At 38.6% G+C, this 14,355-nt stretch overlaps 1 protein-coding gene across 1 annotated transcript in view; it reads left to right on the top strand.

Annotated features, from left to right (window-relative positions):
* Positions 1-14,355, top strand: part of LOC307050997 (ankyrin repeat domain-containing protein 26-like) — a gene marked incomplete at its 5' end in the record, with an annotated part of 144,022 nt that continues 129,667 nt past the window's right edge. Inside the window, 4 exon segments of the mRNA XM_079701311.1 lie at positions 1-230; positions 8,399-8,513; positions 8,676-8,849; positions 13,023-13,129. Of these exon segments, the coding sequence (XP_079557437.1) occupies positions 1-230; positions 8,399-8,513; positions 8,676-8,849; positions 13,023-13,129 (626 nt within the window).

Below are 14,355 nucleotides of genomic sequence, written 5' to 3'. Positions count from 1 at the left end.
ATGAAGAAGATTTTTGGCTTCGGAAGTAAGAAGGGCGAGTCGCCCTTCGGCTCCTCCACCAGCCCGCGGAGAGAGAGCGGTAATCGGGTCAACTCCCGGCCCGAGTACCACATCCGACACAAGGATCTCGGGAAGGTCCACAAAGCTGCCAGCGTGGGCAACGTAGCCAAAGTGCAGCAGATTCTGTTGCTTGGGAAGAATGGCTTGAACGACAGGGACAAGATGAACAGGTAACCGGGGCGGGCGGGAGGAGGCGGGGCGGGCCTGGGTGGGGCCCCTGCTGTCAGTTTCCCCTCCGAGGCTCGTGGACACCTACGTGGGGTCCCGCGCCCCGCAGACTTTATAGGCAGCAAAAGCCTTAGCTGGTTTCGGACCCGCTCATGATTCCCCTTATAGAGCACTTTACTGACAGTTTTAAAGTCATTTGGCTGAATGTCAGTAATCACAGAAACGAAATTAAACATGAACAGCATCTTATTTTTAATGTACACATTTTTATACCGTAATGTTATATGTTACAGAGAAGTGCATAATGAGGAAAATAATTCTCATGACAGATCAACTTCTGGACTAAAAATTCTTCAGATACAATCCCGTATCTTTTAAAAAAAAATAATTTATTTATTGCTGTGTTGGGTCTTCATTGCCGTGCACGGGCTTCTCATTGTGGTGGCTTCTCTTGTTGTGGAGCACGGGCTCTAGGCGCGCGAGCTCAGTTAGTTGTGGAACGTGGGCTCAGTAGATGTGGAACGTGGGCTAGGTAGTTGTGGCTTGCCGGCTCTAGAGCGCAGGCTCAGTAGTTGTGGCCCATGGGCTTAGTGTCTCTGCAGCATGTGGGATCTTCCTGGACCAGGGCTCGAACCCGTGTCCCCTGCATTAGCAGACGGATTCTTTTTTTTTTTTAATTTATTTGTTTTAATTTATTTATTTTTGGCTGTGCTGGGTCTTCACTGCTGCACGTGGGCTTTCTCTAGTTGCAGCGAGTGGGGGCTACTCTTCGTTGCAGTGCGTGGGCTTCTCATTGGGGTGGCTTCTGTTGTTGTGGAGCACGGGCTGTAGGTGCGCAGGCTTCAGTAGTTGTGGCATGCGGGCTCAGTAGTTGTGGTTTGCGGGCTCTAGAGCGCAGGCTCAGTAGTTGTGGCGCACGGGCTTAGTTGCTCCACAATATGTGGGATCTTCCCCGACCAGGGTTCAAACCTGTGTCCCCTGCATTGGCAGGCGGATTCTTAACCTCTGTGCCACCAGGGAAGCGTGCAGTATCCGTTTTATATCAGTGTACACCTATGTATATATGTTCTCTACTGAAGGACCTTAGAAGACAGCTTTGAAGTGGGAAGATGGCTGTGTCCTTGAATAGGAAGACTCATTTTCTTAAAATGTATGGTCTTCCCATATTTAAACCAAATAGGCATATGGTGGTTTAAAAATTTTTGAGTTACACATGCTTTCTTTATTTGTTGTGATGAAATTAAAAGTTTTATGTAGTAGACAAAGATTTGCCCTTCTAGATATCAAAATGTGCTGTAAGTTCCCACAAATTATTCATTTACTAACAACTGAAAAGACAGATAAGTGAATGGAACAGAATAGAAAATGCCCAAACACCCAAATATATGTAAGACTTTAGAACTTGAACTGATGACATTTCATATTAGAAGGAAAAAATAAATTGTTTGTAAATGGTGCAGGAGTAAACTGCTAACTATTTAGAGAAAAGTAACTAGATCTTTATCTCACAAAAATAAGTTTCAGATGGAGTACAGATCAAAAATTTTAAATATACAAAGTGAGAAAACGACCAGAAGAAAACAAAATTCCTATTTATACATTTTTTTGTGTGCTGACAAAGACCTTCCTAAGAATGACTTCAAAAGCAAGAATTCTGGAGGTTGATTTAACAACATTAAAAAATTAAAACCCTCTGTAGATCAGAAAAGAAGATTAACAAAATAAAAGACAATGAGCTTTTAAAATATATCAACGTATTTGTATCAGGCAAGAAAACATATCTTCACTTTACAGAGAATTCTTTGAAATCAGTAAGGGGAAAAAAACTCTAAGTTGAAATTGAGCAACATACTTTTTTGCATATCCATAAGTGACCAATGGATATAGGAAAAAAATTTAGCATTTCTGGTAAGAAAAGGAATTTAAGTTAAAGAGGAATGAAAAACCATTTTCCCTTCACAAAGTTTGTGAAGATGAAGAGCAGTGGTACTTATACTGCTGTTTAAAGTCTGAGTTGCTTTTGACTTTTCAAATAGGCAATTTGGTGATAAGTACCACATTTAAAAAATGTGTATTCCCTTTACACATCAATTCTCTTTATACAAATTAGAGGTAAATAATTAGAGATAAATTAGAGATAGGTAACATACAATTTGTTGTTCTCAACACTGCTTAAAATAGCAATGTATTAAGACGAACTCAAAGGATTTTATAAATAAATTGCAGTGTTTCTGGTATGGAGTAATATGTGACCATTGAAGGTGGCATGGATAACAGATGTATGTTGACCTGCAGAGATGTACTTTGGTAGAATATTGAGAAAAAAAATCAATTTCATTATATATAAACACAAGAAGACTATGGTCTTATCTTAGACAAAAATATGTACAAAAATATGATAATTTTTGTTATTTCTGAGCACTTGTATTATAACTGAAGCTTTCTTTTCCTTTTAAAAATATCTGTGATTTCTACAGTGAACATGAACAAAAATTCTAGTAAATGTTTAGTATTAGTGAAATAATCCTGGGAGAGACCAGGAATATGAATCTTGTACAGATAAAAATAATTTCTCACTTTCTATTTTTTTTGGAAGTTTTTCAAGGATTGATATCTTCTGACAACTTTTAACCTCTTCAGAAGTAAAGGGAATCTTTTTATCCATGCCTGTAGATTTTACTAGGTATATATTTCGCTATATACACGTTTTTGATTTTGTGTAGCTTTATTACCTATAATATGTAAATGATTATAGATTAATCATTTTACTTCATTGCAGTCTTATGAAAATAAAAAATAGTTAATGTAAGTGGTGATTATTACTATTGAAAAAGTTTATTAGAGTTTTAGTTGTGTCCTTATGAGAATACAAAATCAAAAATACAAATGCAAATGATTATTACTATTGCAAAAGTATTGCTTTACTTCCCAAAAGTTTTCTTTAAAAATATCGAACTCTCCAAAGTAACAACTGACATCAGAAATACAAAGAATCATGAGAGATTACTACAAGCAACTATATGCCAATAAAATGGACAACCTGGAAGAAATGGACAAATTCTTAGAAAAGCACAACCTTCCAAGATTTAACCAGGAAGAAATAGAAAATATAAACAGACCAATCACAAGCACTGAAATTGAAACTGTGATTAAAAGTCTTCCAACAGGGCTTCCCTGGTGGCGCAGTGGTTGAGATTCCACCTGCCGATGCAGGGGACACAGGTTCGTGCCCCGGTCCGGGAAGATCCCACATGCCGCGGAGCAGCTAGGCCCGTGAGCCATGGCCACTGAGCCTGCGCGTCCGGAGCCTGTGCTCCACGACGGGAGAGGCCACAGCAGTGAGAGGTCCGCGTACCACTAAAAAAAAAAAAAAAAAATCTTCCAACAAGTAAAAGCCCAGGACCAGATGGCTTCACAGGAGAATTCCATCAAACATTTACAGCAGAGATAACACCTGTCCTTCTCAAACTCTTCCAAAATAAAGCAGAGGGGGGAACACTCCCAAACTCATTCTACAAGGCCACCATCACCCTGATACCAAAACTAGACAAAGATGTAACAAAAAACGAAAACTGCAGACCAATATCACTGATGAACGTAGATGCAAACATTCTCAAAAAAAACCTCACAAACAGAATCCAACAGCACATTAAAAGTATCGTACACCATGATCAAGTGAGGTTTATCCCAGGAATGCAAGGATTCTTCAGTATACACCAATCAATGTGATGCACCACATTAACAAACTGAAGAATAAAAACCATATGATGATCTCAGTAGATGAATTTTTGACAAAATTCAACACCAGTTTATGATAAAAACTCTCCAGAAAGTAGGCATAGAGGGAACTTACCTCAACATAATAAAGGGCATATATGACCAACCCACAACCAACATTGTTCTCCATGGTGAAAAACTTAAACCATTTCGTCTAAAATCAGGAACAAGACAAGGTTGCCCACTCTCACCACTGTTATTCAACATAGTTTTTGAAGTTTTAGCCACAGCAATCAGAGAAGAAAAAGAAATAAAAGGAATCCAAATCAGAAAAGAAGAATTAAACCTGTCACTGTTTGCAGATGACATGATACTATACATAGAGAATCCTGAAGATGCTACCAGGAAACTACTGGAGCTAATCAATGAGTTTGGTAAAGTAGCAGGATACAAAATTAATGTACAGAAATCTCCTGCATTCCTAAACACTAATGATGAAAAATCTGAAAGAGAAATTAAGGAAACACTTCCATTTACCATTGCAACAAAAAGAATAAAATACCTAAGAATAAACCTACCTAAGGAGACAAAAGACCTGTATGCAGAAAACTATAAGACACTGATGAAAGAAATTAAAGATGACACAAACAGATGGAGACAGATACCATGTTCTTGGATTGGAAGAATCAACATTGTGAAAATGACTATACTACCCAAAGCAAACTACAGTTTCAATGCAATCCCTATCAAACTACCAATGGCATTTTTCACAGAACTAGAACAAAAAATTTCACCATTTCTATGGAAACACAAAAGATCCCGAATAGCCAAAGCAATCTTGAGAAAGAAAAATGGACCTGGAGGAATCAGGCTCCCTGACTTCAGACTATACTACAAAGCTACAGTAATCAAGACAGTATGGTACTGGTACAAAAATAGAAATATAGACCACTGGAACAGGATAGAAGGCCCAGAGATAAACCCACGCACATATGGTCACCTTATCTTTGATAAAGGAGGCAAGAATATACAATGGAGAAAAGACAGCCTCTTCAGTAAGTGGTGTTGGGGAAATTGGACAGCTACATGTAAAAGAATGAAATTAGAGGAATGAAATTCCTCTAGAACTCTTAAAGGAAAACATAGGCAGAACACTCAATGACATCAATCACAGCAAGATCCTTTTTGACCCACCTCCTAGAGAAATGGAAACAAAAACAAAAATAAACAAATGGGACCTGATGAAACTTAAAAGCTTTTGCACAGCAAAGGAAACCATAAAATAGATGAAAAGACAATCCTCAGAATGGGAGAAAATATTTGCAAACGAAGCAACTGACAAAGGATTAATCTCCAAAATATACAAGCAGCTCATGCAGCTCAATATCACAAAGACAAATAACCCAATTCAAAAATGGGCAGAAGACCTAAATAGCCATTTCTCCAAAGAAGATATACAGATTGCCAACAAACACATGAAAAGATGCTCAACATCACTAATCATTAGAGAAATGCAAATCAAAACTGCAATGAGATATCACCTCACACTGGTCAGAATGGCCATCATCAAAAATCTACAAACAATAAATGCTGGAGAGGGTGTGGGGAAAAGGGAACCCTTCTGCACTGTTGGTGGGAATGTAAATTGATACAGCCACTATGGAGAACAATATGGAGGTTCCTTAAAAAACTAAAAATAGAGCTACCATACAATCCAGCAATCCCACTTCTGGGCATATACCCTGAGAAAACCATAATTCAAAAAGAGTCACGCACCACAATGTTCATTGCAGCACTATTTACAATAGACAGGACATGGAAGCAACCTAAGTGTCCATCGACAGATGAATGGATAAAGAAGATGTGGCACATATATACAATGGACTATTACGCAGCCATAAAAAGAAATGAAATTGAGTTATTTGTAGTGAGGTGGATGGACCTAGAGTCTGTCATACAGAGTGAAGTAAGTCAGAAAGAGAAAAACAAATACCATGTTCTACCACATAGATATGGAATCTAAAAAAAAAAAAAAAAAAAAGGTTCTGATGAACCTAGGAGCAGGACAGGAGTAAAGACACAGACATAGAGAATGAACTTGGGAACACGAGGAAAGGGGAAGATTAGGCTGGGACGAAGTGAGAGAGTAGCAGTGACATATATACAGTACTAAATGTAAAATAGATAGCTAGTGGGAAGCAGCTGCATCACCTGGGAGATCAGCTCGGTGCTTTGTGACCACCTAGAGGGGTGGGATAGGGAGGGTGGGAGGGAATGCAAGAGGGAGGGGATATGGGGATATATGTATACATATAGCTGATTCACTTCATTATACAGCAGAAACTAATAAATCATTGTAAAGCAATTATACTCCAATAAAAATGTTAAAAAAATTATTGAACTCTCCAGTTATGTTTATCCATTGTTTAATCCATTTATTCATGAAATATAACTTGAATACCTATTATGTAGCACGTGTTTTCTACTCAGGACCCTGCATCTATCTCTCAGAACCCTTTCATGCTTAAAAACTTCATGTTGCCCCCATGAGCAAGATGAGAAATTTAAAATTGAAGTATTAAGGCTTTGTCTCAATTGAAGCTTTTCTCCCTTCTTTCAAACAGAAGCATTTCTGAAGGTAGGAAATTGTAAAAGGTAACCTTTACTTGTCCTTTTGAACATTTATAATGGTATTAAATACTAATATTGATCATTGGAAATGTCTGATTTCACACAATCTATAAATGTAAATATTGAATAGAATGAGCCATCCCTATTCATTTGAATCCTGAATTTCCTTTGGCTTAAAGCTTCCTGAAAATCAGAGTTAGAATTACTTTTTAAAAAAATTCTTGTTTTGTTTGTTATTTTAGTTCTCTTTCCCCATGCTGCTTTTATTGTATTATTTTATTTTATTATTTATTTTATTATTTTTAAAATTGAAGTATAGGTGTTTTACAGTATTGCTCATCATGCCTTTAAGAACTAAAAGTTATTTAAGTGCCAACCGTGTGACTAGAACTGCAGTAGACCTGTTATATAGATCATTATTTCATTTAATGTAAGGAACCATGAATTGCATGATGCCCCACTATTTTATATATTAATAAGAAAATTTTTAAAATGTTGCCAACTCGCAGATATAGAGAACAAACTAGTGGTTACCAGTGGGGAGAGGAAAGGGAGGAGGGGCAAGATAGGGGTAGGGGATTAAGAGGTACAAACTATTAGGTATAAAATAAGCTACAAGGATATATCGTACAACATGGGGAATATAGCCAATATTTTATAATAACTATAAATGGAATATATAACCTTTAAAAATTGTGAATTACTATGTTGTACCCCTATAATATATAATTTTTATTTTTATTTATTATTATTTTTTTATTTTTGGCTGTGCTGGTTCTTCGTTGCTGCGCGCAGGCTTTCTCTAGTTGTGGCGAGCGGGGGCTACTCTTCCTTGCGGTGTGCAGGCTTCTCATTGTGGTGGCTTCTCTTGTTGTGGAGCACGGGCTCTAGGCGTGTGGGCTCAGTAGTTGTGGCTCGCGGGTTCTAGAGCGCAGGCTTAGTAGTTGTGGTGTACGGGCTTAGTTGCTTTGTGGCACGTGGAATCTTCTGGGATCGGGGCTCGAACCTGTGTCCCCTGCATTGACAAGTGGATTCTTCACCACTGAGCCACCAGGGAAGTTCCATAATTTATAATATTATACATCACCTATACTTAAATTTTAAAAAATGGCAACTTTAGGCACAGAGACATTATGATAATTAGACCAACAGGAAAAATGAGAACCGAACAAACAAAAAATGCTACCAATTATAGTTGTAAGACATCGTGAATTATAAATTTCATTCCAATGTCAGAGATGTTAAAATGTGAGAAAGTGAGCATATTAGAATCATTGAAGTACAGTGTTCTCTCTAGTCCTCAAGACATATCTTCAAAAGAGGCATAATATCCTTTTACTTAATTGAAATGTTGCCCTTGTAAAATAGTAGTAATAGTAATAATTATGATAATATTACCTAATAATTATTGAGCTGTTAGCTGTGCGAGGAACTGTTCTAAACCCTTTGCATGGGTTCTCATTTAAGCATCACAGTGGTGTCCTGTGAGGTAACTACTGCTCTATCCCCATTTTGTTGATGAGGAAATTGAGGCACAGAAAGGCTAAGTGACAGCTAATAAGTGACACAGTTAAAGTCAAATTCAAACCCAAGTTGAGCTGAATCTCAAGGTCATGCTTTTTCTATTCAAGCAGGTTGTTCTTTCGTTAATGTGGAGAGTAAGAAGAGCTAATATATATTGTTCTTTCTCCAGAAGAAAACTAAATATTTGTTTTCAAGGGATAGGAATAGCATGCTATTAAATGTTTTCAATTACATGAACAATTGTATGTTTTGAAATAGTGCACTACTAATTTCCTAAAAACTCCTCTCGGTTTCGTAGGACTGCTCTCCATTTGGCCTGTGCCAATGGCCATCCGGCAGTGGTAACTCTCCTAGTGGAGAGAAAATGCCAGCTTAACCTCTGTGACAACGAAAACAGGACAGCTCTGATGAAGGTACATAGTAGCCAACCATGTCAACGTGAGATGGATTTGATTTAACTACTTAGAATAAAGATGGATTTATCTCATTTAAATATAACGAATTGGTGAAACTTCTGGAATGTTTACTTTGAATTCCTAGAATTTACAGTCTGTTTCTTGGCATAACACTTATAGGCCATACAATGCCAGGAAGAGGAGTGTGCAACTATTCTGCTGGAACATGGTGCCGACCCAAATGTCATGGACATCAGTGGCAACACTGCTCTCCACTATGCTGCCCTTTATCAGAATATATCACTCGCAGCAAAGCTGCTTTCACATGACGCCAACATTGAAGCAAGCAACAAGGTATAGCTCAACTATATTTACAAAATATTCGCCATACATGGTTGTTTTTTTGTTTGTTTTAGCTGCAGATGTTTTATCTATAATAATATGTACACTGAATACCACCCATCAGGCCCTGTTACCATGGAAACAACTCCAAAGCCAAGTCACGGGCTGGAGAAAGGTGGTGCTCACAGAAAGAGCACAATTCTGTCTCCCAGCCACCCTTCTACCCCAGAAGGAAAATCTTCCCATTAGGATATGCCTGGGAGTGGGTGGTGGGCTCAAGAGCCCACACAAGACAAAGACCTGGGGGGAGTGAGGTGAGGTGGGGGCTGGCTGCTTGCAGGGGCTCAGGGAATGGGTGCTGTTGGGGATGGATGGGAGGAGGAAGGAGACCCAGTATCCAGCAGGGAGAGCTGGGTGAGTGCCGGTGGCCAGGGCAGGCAGCAGGCCCTGAGCCCTCCAGGACCCCAGGTTCTAAGATCGGGGAAAGTGGAGCAGGTCGTGTTTGACACCCAGCAAGGGTGTTCACTTATGCTGGTGGCCATTTGGTCCACCATGTACACCTTGGGGTCTTCCACGCTCACCCTCGGGTGGCTCCTCAGCAGGGTTGTAGCTGTGCATGGGGAGCAGGTGATGGCGAAGCTGCTGTTCCTGCTTTTTCTTTGGGACACACATTACCTCCTCCCACTGCAGCCCCGCCAGGAACTCCCTCTGCTGACATAGATGGGGTCAGTTTTACATATTTGGAAGCTCAAGCATTCCCTGAGTGAAAATATTTTGAAATAACTTAATTATCTAAGATTTCACTTTAAATCATTATATTTCTAAAGAAACATTAGAGAGTATAGCTTTCTTTTATGTGTCTATGGCAGATATTTGTGAAAACATTGCATTTGTTAAAGATAAGACTTTTTTTTTTTCCCCAAATATTTTTTCCCCCGCTCAAATTTTTTTTCTGATTAGTGTAAAACAACAGAGAGATGCAAAACTTGCCTTGGAGATAGACTTTGTCCTAAAACTCAAACAAAACAAAAGCATTTTACAATATAATAACAATCTTGCTGCTGTTGACAAGTTCCTATTTTATTAAAAAATGATTTATGTAAAAATGATTTCTCTCTCATTGCCTAAGGCTTCAGAGGGAAAAGGGAATAGGAAAAGGAGAGAGCAGTTGAAATATGCAGGCCGGGCTTCCCTGTTGGCTCAGTGGTTAAGAATCTGCCTGCCAATGCAGGAGACACGGGTTCGAGCCCTGGTCCAGGAAGATCCCACATGCCGCGGAGCAACTAAGCCCGTGAGCCACAACTACTGAGCCTGCGCTCTAGACCACACGAGCCACAACTACTGAAGCCCACACGCCTAGAGCCCGTGTTCCGCAACAAGAGAAGCCACCACAATGAAAATCCTGCTCACCACAAGGAAGAGTAGCTCCCGCTCACCGCGACTAGAGAAAGCCCACGTGCAGCAATGAAGACCCAACGCAGCCAAAAATAAATAAATTAATTAAATTTAAAAAAAAAGAAATACGCAGGCCAATTTGGAAATTTGGCAGTTAGGAAATGCCAAGAAGAGGTTTTTGGGGTTTTCTTTTCCCTTCAGTTTATGTATTTAGGCAAAGTTCTTTTCAGGTTTCGGGGATAATAATTCTTATTTTGGGAAAGAGCCTAAGTGAACTGTAACCTTGCCTGGAGATCAATTTTAGGAGGACTCAGAGGAAATCAGATTGGCAATGAACGTGTGGTGATTAAATGGGAAATAAGGGAGAAGAACAGATAATTAACTGACATATTATCCTGTTTGGGCAGAAACAGCCACTTAGATAAGAGTCTAGAGTCTGCTCTCAAATCTAGAATGTCTTGATGGGAAGTAAAGGGTTTATAAGTAATGAGATCAAGTTGCATTTTCAGTTTACTTGTCCCTGTTCTACCTATTTACCCAGAAAAATTAAATGTAGTTTTGGTGACTCTGATCTCTTACACTTTTCTTTTTTTTTTTTCAAATCCTCAATTGAGAAAAGGAATTGGCCATGTGGGTAGAGATGAGACTGACATGGTTGCTACACTAATTCTCAGCTAGAATTGTGCTCGTGAACCACAGTCACCTGGGAGAACTTATAAAAAATTTACAAGCCTAGGCTCTCCCCTGAAGATTTTGATTGAATAAATCTAGCAAGGCCCGGACATGTGTGTTTGGAAATATTTCCTCGAGATTCTGGTACAGCCCTTGGTTAAGAACAATGGAATGGATGAGTGTGATTTATAAATTCACAGATCTCAAAAATAAGAAATCTCTAGAAGAGTTGGAGTTTGATAGATGCTACTTCCATCAACTCCCTCCTTTCCAACAATATTAGCCTGACTTTTATCTTTCTCTGCCTCTGTAATTGAGAAGGTAAAAGGGATATTATTGGCAATATCTATTGGCTTGAAGAATAACTCCTTTTTCCTTCCAACCACTAATCATTCACTGGCACTCAGAGAGTCTTTAGAAATTTGCTTATGGTGAGTCATTTAGTAAGTAGAGTGTGACACTTTGCGGATTTTGCACCTTTTGTTATCATCCAGGTCATTAGGTCAACAGATGTTTATCATAAACAGGGTTTTCCTGACTGCAGTAAGAGTAAAGCATGAGCCTTCTTTTGGTGAAAGCTGCATGACAGAGTCTTGCAGTGTGTCTGTTAGGTTCACTGGGCCCTGGCATAAGCAAGATGATAGTTTTAAACATCAAAACCCATGAAGTTAGTAACAGTACAGATAGGAATTGTTTTAATAATTTAGTTTCAGCAGTCTTATGAACTAATTATCCATTTGGTTAATATCAGGGAGAATTATAGAAATAGATTGTAGTTTTAACAGGCATTGGAAACATTCTTGAAGTGGGTATTATGAATCTTAATAGCAATTTTTATTACATGTTGGGACCCACTTTTTTTTGTAAAACACATGATACTAAAGAAAGGAAAGTTTTTTTGTTTTTTTTGCGGTACGCCGGCCTCTCACTGTTGTGGCCTCTCCTGTTGTGGAGCACAGGCTCCGGACGTGCAGGCTCAGCGGCCGTGGCCCACGGTCCCAGCCGCTCCGCGGCATGTGGCATCTTCCCAGACAGGGGCACGAACCCATGTCCCCTGCATCGGCAGGCAGACTCTCAACCACTGCGCCACCAGGGAAGCCCTAAAGAAAGGAAAGGTTTTACATGCAAATATTTGCTTTATACCCACCCGTTTGGAAACACTCACAGCAGACATAAAAACACAAGTGGGCTATAGACTAAACTTGGCCCCTGGATGTGTTTAGCTTTCCTCCACAAATTGAGTCAGCATTTAAAATTTAGGAGACTCATGCAGAAATCTGCATTTCAGGCTTCTCTTAAGGAATCCAATCTGGTCCCCCTTGAGCCCATGCTACTGTTTGGTCTGCCGTGCAAAGGGTGCCCCTTCTGTATGGGGCGCGTTCTCCGGTTTGCTGGCCTCACCTGGGTTCTTCACTTACTTGGGTCACCTACTTTGCCTCCATAAGCATCTGTGTTTCCAATTCCTGTATTACAGTTTATTTTGATAAATATTTCTAGATTTTAAAACAGTCATTAATTTCTAATCTATTTCATATTTTAAAAGAATCTCTTAAGAATGGGATTGAATTTTTCAAGTTAGAATTTATAAGTTGGTTTTTTTAAAAAACTCTTTTTCTTTACATGTTCATGTGAAGAATCATATTCCCATTGGACTGTCTGTAAACCTTATGAGGTTAATTGGTTATCATTGGATAGGTTATGCATGTTGCAGACAGTATTATATCTTTCTCCTCAGCATTGTTCCTAAAATATGCAGTTGATTTAATAGTTAAATGATTATCTCTGGAGGAGTGTTTAGAGTGTATAGACTAGTATAGAGCAATAAAATAACTACAGTATACCTGATAAATACTGTGATAGAAGCAAAGATCCTTGGAACCGGTAAATGTTGGAAGTGAGTTTTAGAGAATGACTTTGCAGTTAATCATGTGAAGAAGTGAGGAGGAGCATTTTAAAGAGAAGGAAGCAGCACAGGGTGGGTGAGAAGGAAGGGGCTCCTTTTTATTTACTTTCTGTGTTAGATGTTTAAGTTCAGAGAATCTATTATAAGTTTTAAAATTCAGTTTAGAAATATGTAACTTTGTACATTCTATATAAAGTGTTTCTTCTGTTTTACAGGAGGGCTTCACACCACTTTTACTTGCTGTAAGTGAAAACAAGCAGCAAATGGTGGAATTTTTAGTAAAGAAAGAAGCAAATATACATGTAGTTGATAAGATGAAAAGGTACAGTAGTTTGTTCTTTTTCTTTTTAAAAACCTTAGTGCTGTTCTAGAGTGGTGACAGAAAGATTGAATTAGTAAGAAGAGATTAATGTATAATCAACACATCATCAGGTCGAAAAGCAATTATTCTGACTGTGTATCATGAAAAATAATATATAGCAGGATTCATATTCCTTTATAATATTGACTGATGTCATTTGCCACCTGATTTTTTTCTTTCTTTTGGTCATACGATCTTATAATAGCTAAGGGGTTTCATATTAGTTTTATTAGCTTTATAAAGTATGGATTCTACTTTTTAATTTACCTTATGACACAGTATTGAATTTCTTAATTCTTTAATAATAATTTTTTAACCTCTACTTTGTATATATTTTTCCTTAAAAGATGCATGTCTTTGGGATGACTCTTTGCTTTAAATTACTTTCTTTGAAGAATACTGCTGTTACTAGGTGATCACAAAGTGATTGTTAATCACTATTACCAGATACTGTGGGCTCATCAGTTTTTATCCTTTTTCATTTCTAGTACTTTTTTTTTTTTTTTTTTTTTTTGTGGTACGCTGGCCTCTCACTGTTGTGGCCTCTCCCGTTGCGGAGCACAGGCTCCGGACGCGCAGGCTCAGCGGCCATGGCTCACGGGCCCAGCCGCTCCGCGGCATGTGGGATCTTCCCGGACCGGGACACGAACCCGTGTCCCCTGCATCGGCAGGCGGACTCTCCACCACTGCGCCACCAGGGAAGCCCCATTTCTAATACATTTTGATGTTCTTATTTTTAATTGGTGAAGGTAGAATGAAGAAAGATAGCTTTAATTGGATAAACATTTCCTTCAATGAAGACAAGTCATAGGTGGGTGATAAAGAGGAAAATGATGGGCTGTAGATTCAGACTGGGTTTAATTCCTAGCTTTCCTACTTATTAGGTGTATGACCTTGGGAACGTTACTTATTATCAGCAAATATGTTTCCTGATATGAAAAGGAGGATAGTAGTATATCCTTCAAGGGTGGTTGTGTGGAAGAAAGATTACATATATAGTATTTCATTTAGTGCCTAGCACATGCTTATCAGCATCCTTAACTGCAAGCATGACTGTTTTTATTTCATTATTATTAATATTATTGTTTTAAGCCTGCAAATAGCTTTTCCTTAACCTGACCTCTAGCTGATTTTGAAGTATAATATAACAGACTAAGGAAGAAATGGGGAATTCTTCCTTTATATAC

This window comes from Hyperoodon ampullatus (genome assembly GCF_949752795.1).
Source record: "Hyperoodon ampullatus genome assembly, chromosome: 3".
In the NCBI taxonomy this organism is placed as follows: Eukaryota; Metazoa; Chordata; class Mammalia; order Artiodactyla; family Ziphiidae; genus Hyperoodon; species Hyperoodon ampullatus.
Note: the sequence above shows the minus strand (reverse complement) of the source record. Positions and strands in the feature narration are given on the sequence as shown.